Source organism: Protopterus annectens, chromosome 5.part1 (genome assembly GCF_019279795.1).
Source record: "Protopterus annectens isolate FY-2018-M chromosome 5.part1, PAN1.0, whole genome shotgun sequence".
NCBI classification, from domain to species: domain Eukaryota; kingdom Metazoa; phylum Chordata; order Ceratodontiformes; family Protopteridae; genus Protopterus; species Protopterus annectens.
This window is the reverse complement of record NC_056736.1, coordinates 541,115,383-541,136,018: the sequence shown is the minus strand read 5'-3', so window position 1 is coordinate 541,136,018 and position 20,636 is coordinate 541,115,383. Positions and strand designations below refer to the sequence as shown.

Here is a 20,636-nt window from a genome sequence, read left to right as displayed (position 1 = left end):
ATTTGGTAGTTAGAAAGAAAAAAAAAACATCTCATTATATGGACTGTGGCTGACTGTGTCCTGTAGCCCAGCCACCTCTGACAGTGTGATGGTCACTGGATAGCAGCCAGTCCCAAGGATAAAAGGATTGTTGGGAGCTTGATGGTTTTAAGTCCAAAAATAAAATGCATTAAATAAAACGGCATATAAAAGAGAACTGTGGTGAGTTTCTTGTTAACTGAAGGAGTGGTTGATGCGTGGAAATTTCTGTAATAAAACTCTAGGTACTGTTTTAATTTTGTGGTAAAGTATTTCCAGTAGTGGCTACTCTGATGGTGTAGAGAGAAAAAGCCGTGCTACAGCCAGGCTGACCTAGGTCTATTAGAACATCAGGAGAATCCTGGAGCGGCTGGGAAGGAATGGGAGTTCCCCTCCAAGGTGGGAGGTTGCTCATTGAAAACTGCCTAAGGAGTGGCATGTTCCAAAGAGGACAGTTGCCCTTGGACATAATCATTGAGTGTGTGGGGAGGTGAGGAAAAGGGAGTGGATAGGTCATTTGACCCTCCCCCAGTGGACTGGCTGAGCCCCCAGGCACACTCAAGATCCACTTGACAAGATCAACTGGCCCAGCAAAAATGGAGCAAGTCCAGTGGTGGGGGTGTGTTTGGAAAGTAGCTATCAGACCCAGTGTACACAATTAGTACTCGGGGCTGGGCTGGTAAACACGAGGTCCGAGGGGACCAAAAAAAAAAAAAAAACAAGTTATGTCTACCACAGCCATAAAGAACTGTATTTGAAAAATGAAAATCCTAATGATCCAGGAGGATATGTAGGATCAGTGTACAATTTGTATATTATTCACCACCAATCACCGTCAGTTTCTGTGTTCATGACATGTTTATTTTTATTGTCATTATCTATACTGGGATATTGTCCCAGTACAGGGCAGTTTCTATGGATGATTGCTCATTGGTAACAGTTCCAGTTTGGGGAAAGGTGTATTAATAATCACTGATTCTGCTGTTTACATCAGTCCCTAAGAAACTTTGTAATCTGTTTCTGAAAGGACAGCCAAATGTTCATCCCTAGTTGAAGCAGAACTTGATGTCTTTTTATCTGTTGTTACAGATCCACCAAAAGATAATGGAGGAACAGCAGTGTCAAAGTATGTTGTTGAGATGGCATATGGTTCAAATGGTAAGTAACTTTTTGATAATGGGGAGGATATGACTATCAACACCACTTTCATTTGGAAGTATTTCTCTGAACACATTATGACACTTTTTTTTTCCACAGATGTTTTATTTTTTTTTCGTTATTTATGTTACTGCTGCCTGTTGTGTCTATCGCATTCAGTCAACAGTATTTTTTGAAAAATTGTGCAGCTCTTGCGTTAAGTATGGTCCAACAATGAGGTACCCTGTTTCAGTTTTAGATATTTATCTGCAGTTTTTCATGATAATAAGAGAAATGTTTAGGAAAGTCATCAGTTGTTTTAACTCGTTCTGTGTTTTTAGAACTATATAGATGATACATTAGAACCAGATGCTTGACAGTACCTACAGTAGTGAAATGATTCTTGATTAGCTATTTTAGCTTCTTGGTTGACGGCATTTCATTACTTAATTTTTCAGGGAACAAATGGGATATGGTTTACAGTGGAATTGTCAGGGAACACACATGTGACCACCTTCAGCCAGGCTGTTCTTATCGAATCCGTGTGTACTGCATCAGTGATGGAGGACAGAGTCCGGTAATATTTTTATTACACGTGTTACTGAGGTTCTATAATGTAGAAAAATGCATTTTTGTAAGTGAATTAAATTGTATATTTTAAATGCAGCAACCTTGGGATTATTCTTTTTTTCTGAGGTTAGTGTCATACTTTGCTCTATGTTACATTTATGTAGTCAGAATAGGAGTTATTACTCATTCTTTTCCAAAGTGTTAAAGAATGTTATCATAAAAGAGCATGATGTTAAGTTGTCAATCTCGCCTTCATTCTTGCTTGATGGGTTCAGAGCCGATCCTCGGCTCCGACTCGGCACTTGCTAAGCTCGAGAGTCACTTTTACCAGCTCGAGGCAGCCCCATATCCCATGATGCAAGGCGGTAAGTACCCAGATCTCGTTTGCCGCTTCGCTTATGAGGTCCTCCTTTTACCAGCTCCTGGTAAGTGATTTACTACTTCGCTATTTTAGCCCCTTTTTACTAAAAAACCCTTTATTGTTAGTTTTAAATTAGTTTTAAACATTTTCTGACAGAAAATTTTCTGTCTCTTCTTATTTTTTTAGTCAGACTTTTCTCCCATCCCATCCCCCCCCTGTTAGGGTGTGTGTGTGTGTTTTTTAGTTATACCTTTTGGTATATTTAATTTAAATTCTTTGACTGGTGTGTGTGTCTGTGTGTGCACCATGTCTAAAGAAAGGGTCTCAGGCTTTAAGAAGTGTGACTCGTGCTGTCAGAAAATGTCTCTGACAGACGGTCACACTTCTTGCCTGTACTGCCTGGGGCCTCTTCACCTGCAGGACTCCTGTGCTATTTGTCATTCTTTCAGCCAGAGAGTCCTGCAGGAAAGAAGGAATAAGTTGATTTTGAGGGGCCTTCTTGCCGGAGGGCTCTCCGGCTAAGTCGGCTCCATCCAAGACTGTTAAGTCTTCCAAGGCCCAGGCTTCTGTGTCCAAGCCTGCGGCCTCGGCTCCGACTCGTTCTGAGTCGAGATCGGCTCCGGCTGGAGCCGATTCTGGCTTAACTAAGCCTTCGGCACCGATGGCTATCGGTGCCGATTCTGCATCGACCACTTCGGTGTCGGCTCCGATCGGTTCCGACCACCATGTGGCTCAGGCATCGGTGTCGGCTCCGATCGGCTCCGACACCGTTACTTTTGTGGCTGTATTGGCTCCGGCTGGAGCCGATGCATCGAGGCTACCTGTCGGCTCCGATAAGTTGTCGGCTCCGACAGGTTCAATAGTTTCATCGTTTCTGATGGCTCCTTCGAGGAAGAGGTCTAGGTCTCCTTCCTTGGAGCCGATACTTTCGGCTCCAGCTTCACCTCTCCTCTCGGAACGGAGCCATCAGAGCCGATCTTCAAGGTCATCCAGGCTTTCTGACCATGATTTAGAGAGAGTGGTCAGTAGATTACTTAAGTCACAGGCACTGGCCCAAATGTTACATAGTCCGTCTCAACAGACGGCTATTGGTCCACACCCCGTTGCAGTTCCTCCTTCAACTCTACCCCAGAGCTTGGAGTTGGAGTCTTCGAATGAGTTACTGCTACGGCTGAAGGACAGATACCCCTTCTGTTCCTTCAGCCTCTACTCTTATCTCCTCTTCGAGACCTTCCTTAGAGGGATTCGTGGCCGGGCTTCCATGGTCTCCTCCGAGGGGGTGAGTGGCATCGGACCCTTGTCCGAACCCGCTCTTCCCCTTGGAGCCTCGGCCTTGGTGAGCTCGGCTCCGACATCTGCCTCGGAGACTTCCCTTTCGGTGGTCCCTGGAGTTCCTAGCTCTTCGGAATGGGTTCTCTCGGACCTTCCTGGGAGGGGAGCATTCGAGGTGATGAAGAGTGTGCTGGCCACTGATATCAGCCAGCAGTCTGTTCCCTTAGCTCCTCCCTCTGTAGTGCCTGTTGACATCTCTGCCACTTCTCTTGCTACAGGACCCAGAGATCCTCCGCCTCAGGTTTCCCCATTGGGAATATCCCCCTCTTCCGAGGATTCTCCTGATGTTTCGGGAGATCCTCCTAGAAAGAGGACTTGTAAGAGGAAACATATAGACTCCCGGGAGTCTATCACTTCAGATACTGACTTAGATGAGTCAGAGGGATCCCCAAGATCCCCCTCTGAGGATGTCTCCTTCTCAGACATCCTAGAACTCCTTAAACAGAGGGAAACTGGCCCACCAATAATCCCTCTGAGGATGAGTCAGTATACCTAGAGGCGTTTGGATCTCGGCCCTCCACCTCCTGGGTGTCTCCGCCTTCGACCCCTTATGCAAGTTATTGCCCGAAGGCGTGGGCTGCTCCTGACTCTGTAGAGCCAGTCCCTAGGAGGCCTTCAAAATTTATTACTGCCCTGTGTGATAAGCAATTCCTCACTAAGGGTGTCCCCGCTGATGCCATGGTGGTGGCTGCTGCCACCAAAAGGAACTTGCAGATCCTTCCGTGCCGTCCATCCTCCTAATAAGGACTCTAGGACCATGGATAGGTAATGGCGGATGTTTTCCTCAGCGACCTTTGCTATGCGTCGCTGAATTACCTATGTCACTTCACCAGACTCCAAAGGGATATCCTTAAGGAGCTAGGTGATGTTGTACAGGATCCTACAGCTGCAGGAGCTCAGGAAAAAATTGCTTCGCAGCTAGGAACCCTTAATTCCATTGCAAACTCCTCCATGTGGCTTATATCATATGCTGCTGATGGAGCGAGTAGGGCCGCAGGTACAGGTGTGGCCCTTAGACGCCAAGCCTGGATGCGGCTATGTGACTTTGCAGATCCCTTTAAGGCGTCCTTCACAAATTCTCCCTTTGATGGGTCAGCTTTGTTTGGCCCTCAAGTGAAGGAAACTTTGACCAGGTGTGAGCAGGACGGCAAGACTCTTTCTGCCGTAGGAGTCCGTTTTTCCACCCCTTCTAGACCTTACCCCAAAGGACAGAAAGGTGGCAAAATGTGGTTCCATAAATCCCAATGAGTCACGCCGGATTCACGTGGTCAGTTTACCCCTAGAGGCAGAGGGGTAACAACAACAGACGCTCTAGAGGCAGAGGGGGTCCAAAAAACCAGGGAAACAGAGAGCCTCTCTCTGACAAGCCCTTTCAGCATCCCTGAGATGTTGCCCGGCTGTCCATCCTTGGAGGCAGTCGGGAAGACTATCGCTGTACCCAGAAGCCTGGCGTTCCCTCACTCAAGACAGATGGGTACAGTCGATCATATCCGAGGGTTACAAAATTCCTTTCGAGGAAAGTCCTTTCTATCACTCAAATTCCCTTCCAGATGTACCACCCGGTCTAAGGGAAATTGCAGAGTTAGAAGTCTTAAAACTTCTGCAAAAAAGAGCCATTCAGCCAGTTACGACAGATCATTCAGAGCCCGGAATCTACTCAAGGTTCTTTTGGTCCCCAAAAGACGGGAGACTGGAGACCAATATTGATCTCAGCAGACTCAACAAGTCTGTGAGGAAGACAAGATTCCGAATGGTCACTCTTCAGTCAATTCTGCCCTTCTTACAGAAGGACAACTGGATGTGCTCAATAGATCTTCAGGATGCATACTATCACATCAAAATCCACAGATGCTCCAGGAGATTTCTCCGCTTTCGGCTGGGGTCCAGTCATTTCCAGTTCAGAGCCCTGCCCTTTGGTCTCACTACAGCCCCCAGAGTGTTCACCAAATGCATGGCAGTGGTCACGGCTCACCTGAGACGCCAAGGATTCCAGGTGTTTCCGTATCTCGACGACTGGCTCCTTTCAGCCACCACCAGGCATCAGCTTATTCAAGCCAGGGATTACACAATAAAGCTTTGTACTCTTTTGGGCATCTCGATAAACTTCGAAAAGTCATCCTTATCGCCCTGCCAGTCTATTACTTTCATAGGCGCAAACTTAAACACTGTTCGGATGTCAGCTACCCTTACAGATCAAAGAGTTTCAGACATTCAAAGTCAAGTCAGGATCATTCTGGCCAACAAGAAAGTACAGGCCAGAATGGTTCTAAAGGTATTAGGCCTCATGGCTGCGGCCATTACTCTTCTTCCCCTGGCTCGCTTCTACATGCGCCTTCTTCAGTGGATGCTGTTCACACAGTGGTCGTACCAACAACTTCCAATGCGTCACCAGATTCTGGTGACACAGACTTGCAAAGATCATCTTGCTTGGTGGATCACATCTCCCCAGGTTCACCAAGGCAGACACTTTGTACCCGCATCCCGGTAGACACTGTCACCACGGATGCCTCCCTGATCGGGTGGGGGTCATTATCAGGGCAGGATGGTTCATGGGACGTGGCAGCCGCTCAATACCACCTGCACATAAATGTCCTGGAGATGAGAGCAGTGCTTTTAACGTTGCAAGCCCTCAACGACTTTCTTCCCGTAGGGACAATTGCAGTCCACACAGACAACATGTCTGTAGTTTGGTATATCAACAAACAGGGCGGAACCAAGTCCTACCCCTTGTGTCGAGAAGCGCTCAGACTATGGCAATGGGCAATCTCCTCTCATCGGTTTCTGGTAGCAACGCATATCCCTGGGAAAACCAACATTGTAGCGGACAGATTGAGCAGAGCTATTCTCATGCCTCACGAGTGGTCTCTCAAGCAATCTATAGCGGAAGAGATTTTTCTGGAATGGGGTCGTCCATGTTGCGATCTTTTTGCTACTCCCCAAAACAGCAAATGCCCAGACTTCTTCTCTCTTCCCTCTTCCAGGCCATCCCCCCAGAGACGCTCTGACCCAGGATTGGCCCCAGGGACTTCTTTATGCCTTCCCTCCATTTCCTCTGATCCCTCAAGTTATCCAGAAGGCAACCTTGTTGAGAGCCAAATTGATTCTCATTGCCCCTTACTGGCCTCGACAAGTTTGGTTCCCGTTCCTCCATCGTCACCTTTTGGTGCAGCCGTGGCATCTGGACCCAGTGCCAGATCTTCTGATTCACCAATCCGGTCAGCTGCACCGGTCTATCCCTTCTCTCAACCTCACAGCATGGTTGCTCCACTTCCTTCCTTAGCCAGGCTTCCTTTGATCTCTAACCCAGTCAGAGACATCATAGTAGCTTCTTTAAAATCCTCTACCAGGAGGATTTATGCAAGCAAATGGAAACGTTTCTCTTATTGGGCTAAGGCCAAGAGTATTGATCCTTTCACTGCCCCTGTTCAGGCAGTCCTGGACTTCTTAGCAGAGATTTTTCATGCAGGCTCCTCTTCTTCCACAGTCAGAGTTCAATTGGCTGCTATCTCGAACTTTCATGTCGGGATCGCAGATCACAATATTATGTCCCATAGGCTCTGCAGGGCCTTCTTGAAAGGAATTTTCCTGCTAAAGCCTCCAATCAGGAATCCTCCTCCTCAGTGGGATCTAAATTTAGTGCTGACATCCTTGATTCTTCCCCTTCGAGCCAGCTGTTTCTTGTTCCCTGAAATTTCTTTCTTGGAAAACTTTATTCCTAGTGGCTATTACATCGGCCAGGAGGGTGTCTGAACTTCATGCTCTATCGGTTCGACCCCCCTATTTGGTTTTTCACAAAGACAGAGTATCATTGAGAACTAATCCGACCTTTTGCCTAAGGTCGCCTCAAAGACCAATTTGAATCAATCCATTGATCTCCTGTATTTTTCCCAAACTATTCAGACAGAGCCGAAAAAAACTACATTATCTTGATGTCCACCGTCAACTCAGATATTATTTGGACAGAACAAAAAAATTTAGGAAATCTGATCAACTTTTTGTTTCCTATGCGGATAATAAGAAAGGCCTTCCTGTTTCTAAAGTGACCTTGTCTAGATGGCTTTCTTCGGTCATCTCTGAAATTTATCTGCTCGGGGAAAACAGCTGTGCTCAAAACCTAAAGCACATTCAACTAGGAGCTTAGCTACTTCTACAGCCTTTCAAGCTAGACTTCCTTTAGACACTATTTGTGCAGCGCCACTTGGGCCACTCCTCATACTTTTGTTTCCCACTACAAATTGGACTTGGCCTCCAGGGACAGAGCCAGTTTTGGCTCTACAGTCCTCAAGAGTCTGTTCCATTGAGCCACCCAGGATAGAGGTGCTAGGACGGTCCCATCAAGCAAGAATGAAGGCGAGATTGACAACTTAACATTAAGAAGTTATGTACCTACCATAACGCTCCATGTTAGTTGTCTTCTCTCCTTCTTTCTTCGACCCTCCCTCCTTCCCCAGGCCTGGACAGACCTTTCTATAAGAAATTATTATGCTGAAGACCATTCAGACCTGGTCCTTCTTCCATCCTGTAAGTTTCTTTCTTCCTTTTGGAAGTGTTTTTATGCTTGGTGCTATTGCCCTTTGTCATCAAACGAGATCTGGGTACTTACCGCCTTGCATCATGGGATATGGGGCTGCCTCGAGCTGGTAAAAGTGACTCTCGAGCTTAGCAAGTGCCGAGTTGGAGCCGAGGATCGGCTCCGAACCCATCAAGCAAGAAAGAAGGCGAGAGAAGACAACTAACTAACATGGAACGTTATGGTAGGTACATAACTTCTTATTCTCCTGGTCAGAAATGTGGTTATTTTTGTGTAGTACTTATGAAAGCTGTTAGATTCCCCAGAACAGAAATGTGGTAATTTTTATGTAGCACTTAAGGAAAGGTGTTAGATGCCCCTGAAAACAAATGTGGCTGTGTTTGTTTCATTTATGAAAAATGTTAGATTCCTCAGATCTGAAATGTGGCTGAGATTATATAGTACGTATGAAAGGTGTTAGATTCCTCAAAACACAAATGTGGTTACTTTTATGTAGCAGTTATGAACAGTGTTAGCAGGGAGCACTTAGACTTGGTCATGTCATAGACAAATCATGGAATAATTTCCCCACACTGCTGTACCAGTAAACATTTTGTGTGTGTGTATATATGTATATGTGTGTGTGTGTGTATGTATGTATATATATATATATATATATATATATATATATATATATATATATATATAAAAGGCTGTTTGACCTCACCTCTTACAGTTAAGTCCTTGACCAGCAACATGGGGCAACCAGTAATGATACTGGTTTGTGACAGATTTTTGGTGTTTTAATGAAACAGACACCTCCCTGCTGAGGTCACAGCAATTCATTGTGAGCAGCCACTCAAAAGCACTGTAACTTATGCATTGACCTGAAGTGTTGGCATAATTAAATAACCTTAGAGGAACACAGTGTGTACATGCTAGCTGTGTCTCAGAAGCATGTGCAGAATACACTACAGGATATTTACAGCTTGCTTGAAAGTACACATTAGAAGTCCACTGAGCTTTATTAAAATATAACTTTTATTATAATTAAAAGAAACTAGTGGTCTGACTGTTAAGTCTTCAAGGTTCCTACCAATGTATGTAACCCACCACACTTAAACTCTGTTAAAGTTAGCATTATCCAATCAGATACAGATAAGCAAGAAGTTATCAAAAATTCATAACTTTTTGAAATGTTGGAAAGGTTTATTTTTAACAGTTGTTGTTGTTGTTGTGTCTTTCGGCTTATTCCAGTTAGGGGTCGCCACAGCAGAACTCCGGTCCGCTAATGTTTGGTAGTGGATTTTTACGTGCCGAGTTACCAGCCCTGACGCACAACCTTCAACGAAGGCACGCCCATTCACGCATGCCTCCACACAGAAGACGCTCTAGCTAATAATCGAACGCGACAACGTCTTGCTGTGAGGCGACAACGCTACCGCAGCACCACTACCGCAAATATTTAAAATTTATTTCATTATTAAGCCCCAAATGTATAAAACATCCAGTGGGAAAAAATGTATTGTACTCATTGTCTAACAGAATTTGTATATTTTTCTGATGTAACCAGAGGCACCAGAAGCTGTTGAAGCTCTGTGTGTGTGTGTGCGTGGGGGGGGGGGGGGGGGTGAGAGGGGCACTTAGTGATCTAAAAAAAGGCAATTTTTTAAAACTATTTACTACCACAACATAGGTTCACTTGGAGGACATTTTAATCTTAGTCAATTTCCCTTTTGGTGCTTGAATTAACATTTCCTGATTGGTCTTATCTATTTCATGGCTGATAATTGTGTATTAGCCCTAGTGAGAATAACTGTGATCATACCATAGATAATTTGAGGGGACCCATGTAAAAGATACAGAATTTAGGAACTACCTGTATCCATTAGTGGCACAAGATGCAATCTTGGAGTACATTTTCTATTACCCTTCCTTAGATCCAAGTTGCATTTGAATATGGACAGGGATGAGCTGTGTTTTACTTGAATGGATAGTCTGTTCTGGAACACTGGTAGCCTCTGTGATATATATCCATCTCTCCACAACATTCAGCTTAGATACCTGGAGGTGGTCCTTGCAAGACCTGTTGTTTAGGACTTGTATCCTTTTAGTAAGGTATCTCTGTGGGTATTCCAGTTGTTGCATGGGTCTGGAAAGTTACATGCCAAAGTGGGCATTATACAAAATGATTGACCTAATGAGGGCTTTGTAAAGGGGGGACAATAACATTTCTAGATCTAGTCACAATCAATGTGTTTATAAGCTGGGAGACTTTCTTATGACTAGAGGCACATGTTGGTCAAAAGTTAGGCCATTGTATACAAGTTCCCAAGCGCCAAACAACTAGGTCACTTCTCAGGGGATATTGTCAATTTGGCAGTTACCTGGAGTAGATGATTTCCCAAAGGATATGATGATGTATTTTTTGGAGTTCAGTTTCAATTCATGATTCTGGCACCAGTTATTGTTTTGGACAAACCTTCCTGCATGGTAGTTAAGTCATTTGGGGATTCAGTAATTGATCCTAGCTTGCAGTCATCTCAAACTTAGTCAGACAAAGCCCTTTGGTATTTCCTTTTACTTTTGAGATGTATATATCAAACAGAAAAAGTCTCAGCACCGAACCCTGGGGGACTCCATTGGTGATTGGTCTCTTCCCCCTATTTTGATCTCCTGCATCCTGTGAGCAAGTTGGCAATCCAGCTAGTGATGTAAGTGTTTGCTCCTACATTATTCATCTTTTGTACCTTATCTGACTAGGGGATTGTGTCAAAAGGCTTGGCCAGGTCAAGGTAATGTGGTGTGAACTGTTTTACCTTCATCCATTGCTTTGGTGACAAGAGTAAAGCTTAACATTTGCCCATGATTTTGAGCCTTGCACACTTTATTTCCCGATTCTTGCCCTAAGAGGTTGAGAGATCAGAGCATATATTTGACTGTCCCTGAGTTTGTGTCATATTTTTGGTCTGTTCCTCATAATATGTGTGATTTTCTGGCAAATATGAGGATTTCAAAACTTAAATAATGATAGACAATTGAGTTTCAGACTTCTAGACTTCATATCCTTCAGAAAATGCAGGCTAATGCAAAACCTGTTATTCTAGCAACAAAGCATATAAGAACAATATTATGTTTAAAATCTGTTCCTGATTCTGGACCTTTCTTCTTTATCCCTACCCATTACGTTTTTAGTTTTATCCCTTGACCCATGATGTTTTGAAGTTTAAATAAGAACTGTGAGCAAATGCTGTTTACCACTTTCAAGCTGTACCTGTTGCATTTTTTTTATTTGTTCAATTAAATAAAAAAGTACAATAAAAACTGGGCAACTTAAAAAAAATAACAATAATAAATAACCTAACTGAAGGCTTAGTCAGGCAAGAAGCTTTAATAACTTTTTTGTAAGCAGAATAAAAATCACACAGTATTTTTTATTGTTCATTTAAATAAATTAATGTTTCTGGCATGACTTTAAAAATCTAACAAAACTAGGGCCAACTTGCATTAATGAAAAAAAAAGAATGAGTTAAGGCAAGGAAGAAACTGTATTGATTTCTGAAAACACAGTAATAGCAAAGTTATTCCATTTTCTTGCCTGCATTGTCTTATTTTGTCACCATCATCATCATTATTTTCACTGTTGTTACTTCGTAAATGACTGCCCAGAATGTACCTGGGTGGGCTGCTGCCACTTCATTTGAGGTCCACAATCCACAGAACTGCACTGACATGTTCAGCAATATGATTGGTATTATTATTAATCATTAAATAAAAGTGAAAACCATAAACTGTCAGAAGTTGGAATGAAATGACAAGGTGTCAGTTGTAAAAAAATAATGAGCACTTTCTTTCCGTTATTGTCAAACACAGAATGAAAGTGCTTAATCTGAAATAGTTTACTTCATTTGGTCGTAGTCTGTGGGAGTACAGATCTGTATCGGATCCGAACTGGCAAATATTACTAGCATCAGCTCTGAGCTCCAGATTCCTCCCCTTACCCATAATACACCTCCACTGCCTTCCATCCCCAGATCTCGTTTGCTGCGATTTGTTATACATCGTGACTTCAGAGCTCCAGCTAGCAGTGGGTTGTTTCTCTACTGTAAGTTAAAAACTTCTGTTTCTTACAGTGTTAGTTTAGGTTTCCCTTCTCCCCACCCATCACTTTGGCATTGAGTGTAGGTTTGTTTAGATAGATGGAGTAGTTTGTCTGTGGTGCCCCTCCCCCCTTTAGTGTTGTCTATAGACTAGTGTGGTGAGTGGGTGTGTGCCTGTTAGAGTAAAGAAATTTTTTGCCTGTCCTTTTTTAAGGCTTTTTTCTTTTTCATAGGATGGCTGAAAAGCTTGTCTTCCAGCACTGCACAGAGTGTGGCCATAAGCTGTCCCCAGCGGATGGCCACACTCTGTGTGTGTTGTGCTTAGGTGTGGCCTACCTTGGTGTGGCTTGCTCCATTTGTGCGGGGTTCAACCCTGAGCTTTAAAAGATAGGAAGGCCAAGTTGGCCCTCAAAGGTCTTCTTCCTGCTGCTGATCCTCCTTCCTCGTCTTCGGCTTCAGTCACAACAGCTGCTGTGACTACCTCTGCTTCTCTTCCTCTGGCCTCCCCTCCTTCCCAGGCTGGGACTCAAACTCCTGCATCTAAGCCTGAGGTAGAGAACGGGAGAGAGAGAGTCAAATATGAAGGAAAAGAGGAAGAGGTCCCCGGACCTCGCTTCTCTGAGCAAGTCAGCATGGATCCATGACTCCCCTCGTCTCTGGTCTCCGAGGTTCTCCCCGGAGCCAGAGGAGGCATGTTCAGTCTCCCGGGCCTCGGTTCCCCAACCCGCCAGGTCAGAGTCCATGGCCTCGTCATGGTCAACTTTCTCCTTATCAGATATGGATCTGGATAAGATGAAGAGGCAATTTATCCATACACAGATCCAGATGGGGGTATCTTGCCAGCCCCCCCCCTCTGGAGGGGGGAGCTCGCTTCCTTTTTTTCAACCCATTTCACCTTCGACGATCTGACCTTCGTCTTCTGAGTACTAGGATCCGAGGTTGGCCTTGGTCAGGGGGTTGGCACCGACGGTCCTTGTTTCCTCAATGCAGACAGCTGCTTGGAGCATCTCTGATCTGACCAGTTCAGATTCGAGCCGCTCTCGGAGCCAGAGCTTGGGTGTCTGATCCCAGGGAGTGGAACCTTTTCCATTGGCTCTGACATTGTTGGGCCAGGTTCCCTCCCTCGGAGCTCCATCCACTTTGGGACCGGCTCCAATTCTTGCTTCGGACCCGGGGAGACTGGCCTCCTTATTAGCTTACCAGGAGGTCCGCTCTCCTTCAGCATTCGATGTGGTAGAAAGGGTCCTCTCCATCAGATCGAGACCCCTGACCACCCCCTTGGACTCCACCCAGACACCCTCGGCTCTGTCTACAGTCCCCATTGTCTTACCAGAGGGACAACCCGTGCTCGAAGAGCCCCAGACAGTTCTCCCTGAGGAACAGATAGCTTGTGAGTGCTCTCCTGAGAGCCCCACTGGAGATGTGCCTCGCAAGCTTATGTGCAAGAGGAGGCACTTGGACTCCCCCGAGTCCCTAACCAAGGAAACAGATTTAGATGAGGGGGAGGGCTCCCCAAGATCACCTCCCGAGGATGTCTACTTTGGAGACATCATGGAGATCCTGCACCAGCAGGGAGATTGGTCTGTCCCCAAGCCCTCTTCTGATGAGTCTGTGATCCTAGAGGCTTTCGGCATGGGCCCGTCTATTTCCTGGGTGTCCCCTGCTGCAGATCCTTTAGTGGATTTGATCACCTCGTGGGCGTGGAAGGAGCCAGACACCGTGGAGCCTATCCCCAAGCAACCCAATAAAATTTTAAGTCCCCCCATTGACAGGCCATCCTGGAATAAGGGCTCCCTTGTGGACTTCATGGTGGTAGCAGCAGCCACTAAGAGGGAACTATCTCAGGAAAGTTCCTTGGTCCACCCTCCTGACCGGGAGTCATGGATGATGGACCGCCTAGGGAAGTGGGTGTATGCTTCAGCTACCTTTTCGATCAGGGCGCTGAATTACTTGGCCCATGTCACTCCAACATGACCTAGTAAAGGAGCTGGAGGAGTTTCTACCCAAGTCCATGTCGCAGGAGGACAAAGCTTCATTCTCTGTGAAAATGGCCACTCTAAAAGCAGTATCAAATACGTCCGTGTGACTCCTCTCCCATGCTATGGAAGGAGTGGCTAGGGCAGCTGGGTCTGGCATGTCCATGAGGCTTAATGCCTGGCTCAGGTTGTGTCAGTTTACCGAACCCTTTAAGGCGTCTTTTGCCAATGCCCCTTATGATGGCTCGACACTTTTCGGTAAGACCATCAAAGAGAGACTAGTCCAGAGTGAGAAGGACGGGAAGACACTGTCTGCTGTCGGAATCCACTTTTCTAACCCTTAAAGGTCTTTTTCCCGGCACCAGAGAGGGGAAAAGAAAATGTGCTTCCGGAAATCTCAGTATTCCTGGGACACTCCGGGCTCTTCTTCCCCTAGAGGCAGAGGGGGACAGAATAGATGCTGCCCCAGTGCCAAAGGGGGTCCGTGAAACTTCGGGTCTCGTGCACCATTCTCGGACAGACCCGGGCAGCAACCCTGAGGGGTTGCCCGGCTGCTCTACTCTGGAGGCAGTCGGGGGATGATTGTCCTTGCACCCAGCAGCATGGGAGTCCATAACAATGTACTGCTGGGTGCTTCAAATCATATCCAGAGGATATTCTATCCCCTCAGTGGGTCACCTCATATCTCCCAGACACCTCCCGGACGTTCCACCCACGCAAAGGGAGGCAGCAGCACAGGAAATTTCCAAGCTGTTGGAAAACGAGCCATCGAAACCATCCCCCCAGATCAGTCCAGATCGGGCTTCTACTCCAGGTTCTTTTTGGTGCCAAAGAAAACAGGGGACTTAAGGCCCATTCTGGACCTCTGTACCCTGAACCTGTCAGTTGCCAAAGAGAAGTTCCGGATGGTCACACTACAGTCCATCATGTCGTACTTGCAAGAGAGCGACTGGATGTGCTCATTAGACCTCCAGGATGCTTACTATCACATAAAGATGCACAGACGCTCCAGGAGGTTCCTCCACTTCCAGCTGGGGCCAATCATTATCAATTTTGAGCCCTACCCTTTGGTCTCACCATAGCCCCCAGGGTGTTTACCAAAGTGATGGTGGTTGTAGTGGCTCACCTGCGGCTTCAGGGGATTCAGGTCTATCCGTACTTGGATGATTGGCTCCTCACTGCTCCCACCAGGCGTCTATTTTCCCAAACCAGGGATTACTTTCTGACACTTGCCCTGAGTTTGGGTATCACAATCAACACATCCAAATCTCTCCTAGATCGTGTACAGGTAATAGATTACATTGGTGCCAGGCTAGACACACTTCAGTGCAAAGTAGTCCTGACTTCGGAGAGAGTTCAAAACCTCAGGATGCATGTCTCCCTGATCTACCATTCTCACCTCCCAAAGGTGGAATCAGAGTTGGGGGCCCTAGGCTCGATGGCGGTGACCATAACTCTTCTCCTGTGTGCTCGGCTACACATGTGGATTCTTCAGTGGACTCTAGCGGTTCAGTGGTCCCTATTGGAACTGCCATTAACTCATCCTATCCAGCTAAGTAGTGTGTGTCGATCGTCCCTCATATGGTGGATGAGCTCTCTGGACATTTTGAAGGGACAACCATTTGTTCCAGCCCCAGCCCAAACCACAGTGACCATGGATGCCTCCCAACTCGGGTGGAGGTCATTGTACAGGCAGGACAGTTCAAGGCCTGTGGTCCCCCATAGAGACCAGCTTGCATATAAGTGTCCTAGAGATGAGGGCGGTCCTTCTAGCATTGCAGGCCCTTCATGCCTTTCTTCCTCTGGGGATGATTGCCATTCAATCAGACAACATGTCAGTAGTCTAGTATATCAACAAACAGGGAGGGACCAGATCTTACCCCCTTTGTCACGAGACTATGTGAGTGTGGGAATGGGCGATCTCCACCGGTCGCTTTCTCATCGCAGTGCACATTCTGGGATGGTCCAACATTCTAGCGCACAGGCTAAGTTGGACCATTCTGATGCCTTATGAGTGGTCTCTGAATCTGTCAGTAGTGGAACAGATCTTCAGCAAGTGGGGTCAACCTTGCTGTGATCTCTTCGCTTCTCCTTCCAAAGCAAAGTGCAGCATGTTTTTCACTCTGAAACCCACGCCGGGGGAGTCGCCCAGAGACGCTCTAGTTCATGCTTGGCCTCCCGGTCTTCTGTATGCTTACCCGCCAGTACCTCTCATTCTGAGGTTTCTGCAGAAAGCTTGTCAACTGGGGAGCAAGGTAATCCTCATTACCCCATTCTGGCCTCACCAGGTATGGGTTTCCCTTCCTTTGGTCTCACCTTTTAGCTCCATCTTGGATCCTAGATCCCTTTCAGGATTTGATTTCACACCCCTCGGGGGTGCCTCATCCGAGTCTGGACAGCCTGAAGCTCACGGCTTGGCTGCTCCAGTTCCCATAATTGCTAGGACTCCCAGACTATCCTCCTCAGTTAGATCCATTTTGGTAGCTGCTAATAAGTCTTCAACCAGAAAGGTTTATTGCAGCAAGTGGAAACGTTTTTCTTTCTGGGCCTCTCAGAGGAGTTTAGACCCTTTCATGGCTCCTATCTCCACTATTCTTGATTTTCTAGCTGATATTTTCCAGCATGGAGCTAGTTCTTCTACTGTCAAAGTTCAATTGGCTGCCATTTACCATTTTCATGTGGGCAAAAATTCTGTATCCGTAGCATCTTCCAGACTGTGTAAAGTCTTTATCAAAGGCACCTTTTTGCTACCCCCCTGGTCAAAAATCCTGTTTCCCCGTGGGACCTTACTGTGGTTCTCCAAGCTCTGGTCACTCCGCCTTTCAAGTCTGCCGCAACTGCAGATCTAACATTTCTGTTGTGGAAAACAGCTTTTCTGGTAGCTATTACCTCTGCTAGAAGGGTTTCAGAATTACAGGCCTTGTCCATCAAACTTCCGTACATGATTTTTCATAAAGACAGAGTTTCCCTTCAAAGCAATCCATCCTTTCTTCCTAAGGTGGCATCTCCAGTCAATATCAATCAGACTATAAATTTGCCTGTGATCTTTCCCAGTTTTACTAACAAGATGGAATACAAGCTACACATGTTGGATGTTCATAGAGAGTTACAATTCTATTTACACAGGACAAAAACTTTTCGTAAATCTGATCAATTGGTAGGTTTCCCCAAAAAGGGTCTATAGAAGAAAACAATTTCCAAGGTCACTATAGCTAGATGGATTTCGTTACGCATCCTGCAGGTCTATAAGGACAAAGGCATGTCTCCTTCAGGTCAGGTAAAAGCTCATTCCACTAGGTCCATGGCTACGTCTGCGGCTTTCTGGTCTAGAGTGTCTTTGGGTGACATTTGCTCTGCAGCTACTTGGTCCTCATCTTATACATTTATTTCTCATTACAAATTGGATTTGACTTCCAGAAGGAGAGCATCCTTTGGCTCCGCGGTGCTCTGGAATGTCCTTCCATGATGGCCTCCCAGGAGTTTAGTAGCTGGGGACTCTGTCCAACAGGTTGAAGACCAAATGAAGTAAACTACTTCAGATAAAGAAGTTATGTACTCACCGTAACGTTACTTCTGAGTAGTTGTACTTCATTTGTCTTCAACCGTCCCTCCCTCCTTCCCCCGGACCTTGGCGCATGATCAGCCTACGGGCTGCAGTATAGGTCACAAGTATGTTATCAGGTCGGGTTCTATGTATAAGTTCAGCAAACTCGATCTAGGGATGGAAGGCAGTGGAGGTGTATTTATGGGTAAGAGGGGGAGTCTGAAGCTTGGAGCTGATGCTAGTAATATTTGCTGGCTCGAATCCGATACGGATCCGTATTCCCACAGGTTGAAGACAAATGAAGTACAACTACTCTGATGGAACGTTATGGTGAGTACATAACTTTTTTTTTTTTTTTTATTTACAAATGACACTTCGTTGTTTCATAGGTAGGTACTAGGCTATCGGCCCAAGGGCCTATGCAAGCCTAGCCAACAAGGTTCCCTGACATACGCCACCAAAGAAAGTTAGTTTCCTGTGCCACTGACGAGCAGAGACACAGAAGTGATCCCCGGGGTGTATTTCCTATTTCCCGTCCACTCATCAAGATTTTTCTTGAAGAGTGCTAATGAAGAACTTTGCTTGACATATATGGGTAGCCTGTTCCAGAGTATGGGAAGTCTCTGGGATAGGAAGCTATCCCTCCAGCATGTCCTGTTTATTGTGGTGACAAGGTTTAGGTCCCTAGAGCGTGTAGCTCGGAGGGATTGGGGTTTCTTTAGGTGTAGCATGTCCAACAGCTCTGGGTTTGACATAGCTTTATATGTTAGGCAGAGATCACCTCTGAGTAGGCAATATGCTACGGAGTAAAGCTGGAGTTTTTTGAGGCGGTCAGCATAGGGCATCTGTTTGAGGCCAGTAATCCTCTTTGTGAGGTACTTCTGTGGCCTTTCCAGCTGCTGCAGATGTCTTGTGAGGTACATTCCAAAAGGGGAGCTGTACTCTATAATGGGTAGAATGAGTGATGAGTAGAGGGTAACGATGACCTCTTTTTTCCTGGATGAGAACCCTTTTATGATGAGGTGTGCCACGTAGAAGGACTTCCTGACTACGGTGGCGATGTGACTATCAAAGGAGAAACTACTGTCCACCTGGGTCCCAAGGTCTCTTATCACGCATTCGGTGTTAAGTAGATTGCTGCCTATGTGGTAGTTCATGGGTACATAGTTTTTACCAAAGGGGATGACACTGCACTTTTTGGCATTGAGCTTGAGGCCATGGCTCTGATACCAGGCATCTGTCTCAGAGAGGCCCTTCTCTAGGATGTTCACATCATTTGGGGACTTGACTATGGCTTCTAGTTTGCAGTCATCTACGAACTTCGTTAGCCAGAGGCCTTCTGTGTTAGCTTGTACTTCAGAAAAGTAGATACCAAACAGGAGCGGTCCCAGGACGGAACCCTGTGGTACTCCACTTGTCACTAGTTTGAGGTTGGATTTGGAGTCTGCAGCTTTTACAGTGTGGGTTCTGTCAGTGAGCCATTTGGCAACCCATCTTGTGACGTAGGGATTTATGCCTAGTTTATTGAGTTTAGCTATAATTCCAGAATGGGGGATGGTGTCGAAAGCCTTGGCGAGGTCAAGATAGGCTGTGTGAACCACTTTACCCTCATCTACGGCTTTGGTGACTGCCTCAAAGAAGTCGATCAGGTTCAGGAGGCATGATCTGCCTTTCACAAACCCGAACTGGGTGGGATCCAGAGTTTGGAGGTTACCAATGTCTTTGTTTATGAGTTCCATGATGATACGTTCCATGGCTTTGCAGACCAGGCTCGTCAGGCTAATAGGTCTATAGTTCCCGGGATCAGTGGTGGCCCCCCCCCTTTGTGGAGTGGGATAACTGTTGCTCTGCGCCATTCAGTGGGCACAAAGCCTGATGCGAGGCTATTATTGAACATGGTGCTTAAGTGGGGAGCCAGTTCATTCTGAAGTTCGTGTAAAACGCAGCCTGGGATGTTGTCCGGTCCCATGGATGCTGTGGTTTTAGCTTTAGAGAGTGCAGCTTTCACCTGCGTAGTTGTGATTACAGGGACTCTGCATTCTTCCTGTATAGATATGGGCCCTTTAGGGGGTGAGGGGGGTAAAGTTAGCACTGAACCTATCTGCCAGGATGTTGGCAATATCAGTTGGTTCTGTAATTTTCATGCCTTTGTGCTGTAACTCAGAGCAGATCTGGGTGTTGCCATTGAGATTCTTGACATAGCTATAGAATGCTTTGTGGTTGTCCTTGGAATTAGTGGCAATTTTATTTTCGTAGATAGCTTTGGAGGATCTTATAAGGGATCTCAGCTTCTTACTGAGGCTGACCAAGGAGCTCCTCCACTCATCTGATTTTACTCTCTTTTGCAACAGTTTCTTCCTTCTGTTGTACAGTTTGTTTATGGCAGGGGACCACCAGATTGGCTTCCTTTTTTTGGAGGATAGCGTCTTGGTTCTGTTTGGGATAGTTTCATTCCAACTTCTGATCATAGTGCAAAATACCAGAGCTGGATCATGATTAAATGGGGCCCTAGGTTTAGTAATAGATTGGGCCCCCCCAGAGCAGCCCCTCCTGCAGCAACCCCCTACCACTCCAGCAGCAGCCCCCTCCACAGCCACTCCAGTGTTCCATTACTTGGCCACTTTTACTTGACTACTTGTCTTCAGTTGCCATAAACACTGTTCAAACCTGTCAGTGTGCATACTGTTTTCTTATTTGCTTCTACAGTGATTACAGATATTGAAATAAAATAGCAGAACCACTGATAACCAATTGCTAAACAAACAGTACAGTCTTGCAATGAAAACAGACTTAGCATGAGCAGTAAACTTCTGTCTCCTTGAAACTCACGAGTGCAAAACAAAAACTGAATGAAATATGTAAGGAGAAAATACCACTCTGGACACAGAAATAAATATAAAGTTAGCGCTTTCGTTTATAAAATATATAAACTTCTTCAGACAAACTTGTCTGAAGAAGTTTATATATTTTATAAACGAAAGCGCTAACTTTATATTTATTTCTGTGTCCAGAGTGGTATTTTCTCCTTACATATTCCTTGAAACTCACATTCATTTTGCATCTGGCCAGTGGAGGACTAAGCTTACCT

General features: G+C 45.8%; 1 protein-coding gene across 5 annotated transcripts in view; it reads left to right on the top strand.

The window, feature by feature from the left end:
• The window catches only part of FNDC3A (fibronectin type III domain containing 3A), a 3,267,883-nt gene that overhangs the window by 2,883,419 nt on the left and 363,828 nt on the right, over positions 1 to 20,636 (top strand). For all 5 annotated transcript variants that reach the window (XM_044073165.1, XM_044073164.1, XM_044073166.1 and 2 more), the window contains 2 exons: positions 1,108 to 1,176; positions 1,614 to 1,732. In XM_044073165.1, the coding sequence (XP_043929100.1) occupies positions 1,108 to 1,176; positions 1,614 to 1,732 (188 nt within the window). The remainder of the gene's footprint in view (positions 1 to 1,107; positions 1,177 to 1,613; positions 1,733 to 20,636) is intronic.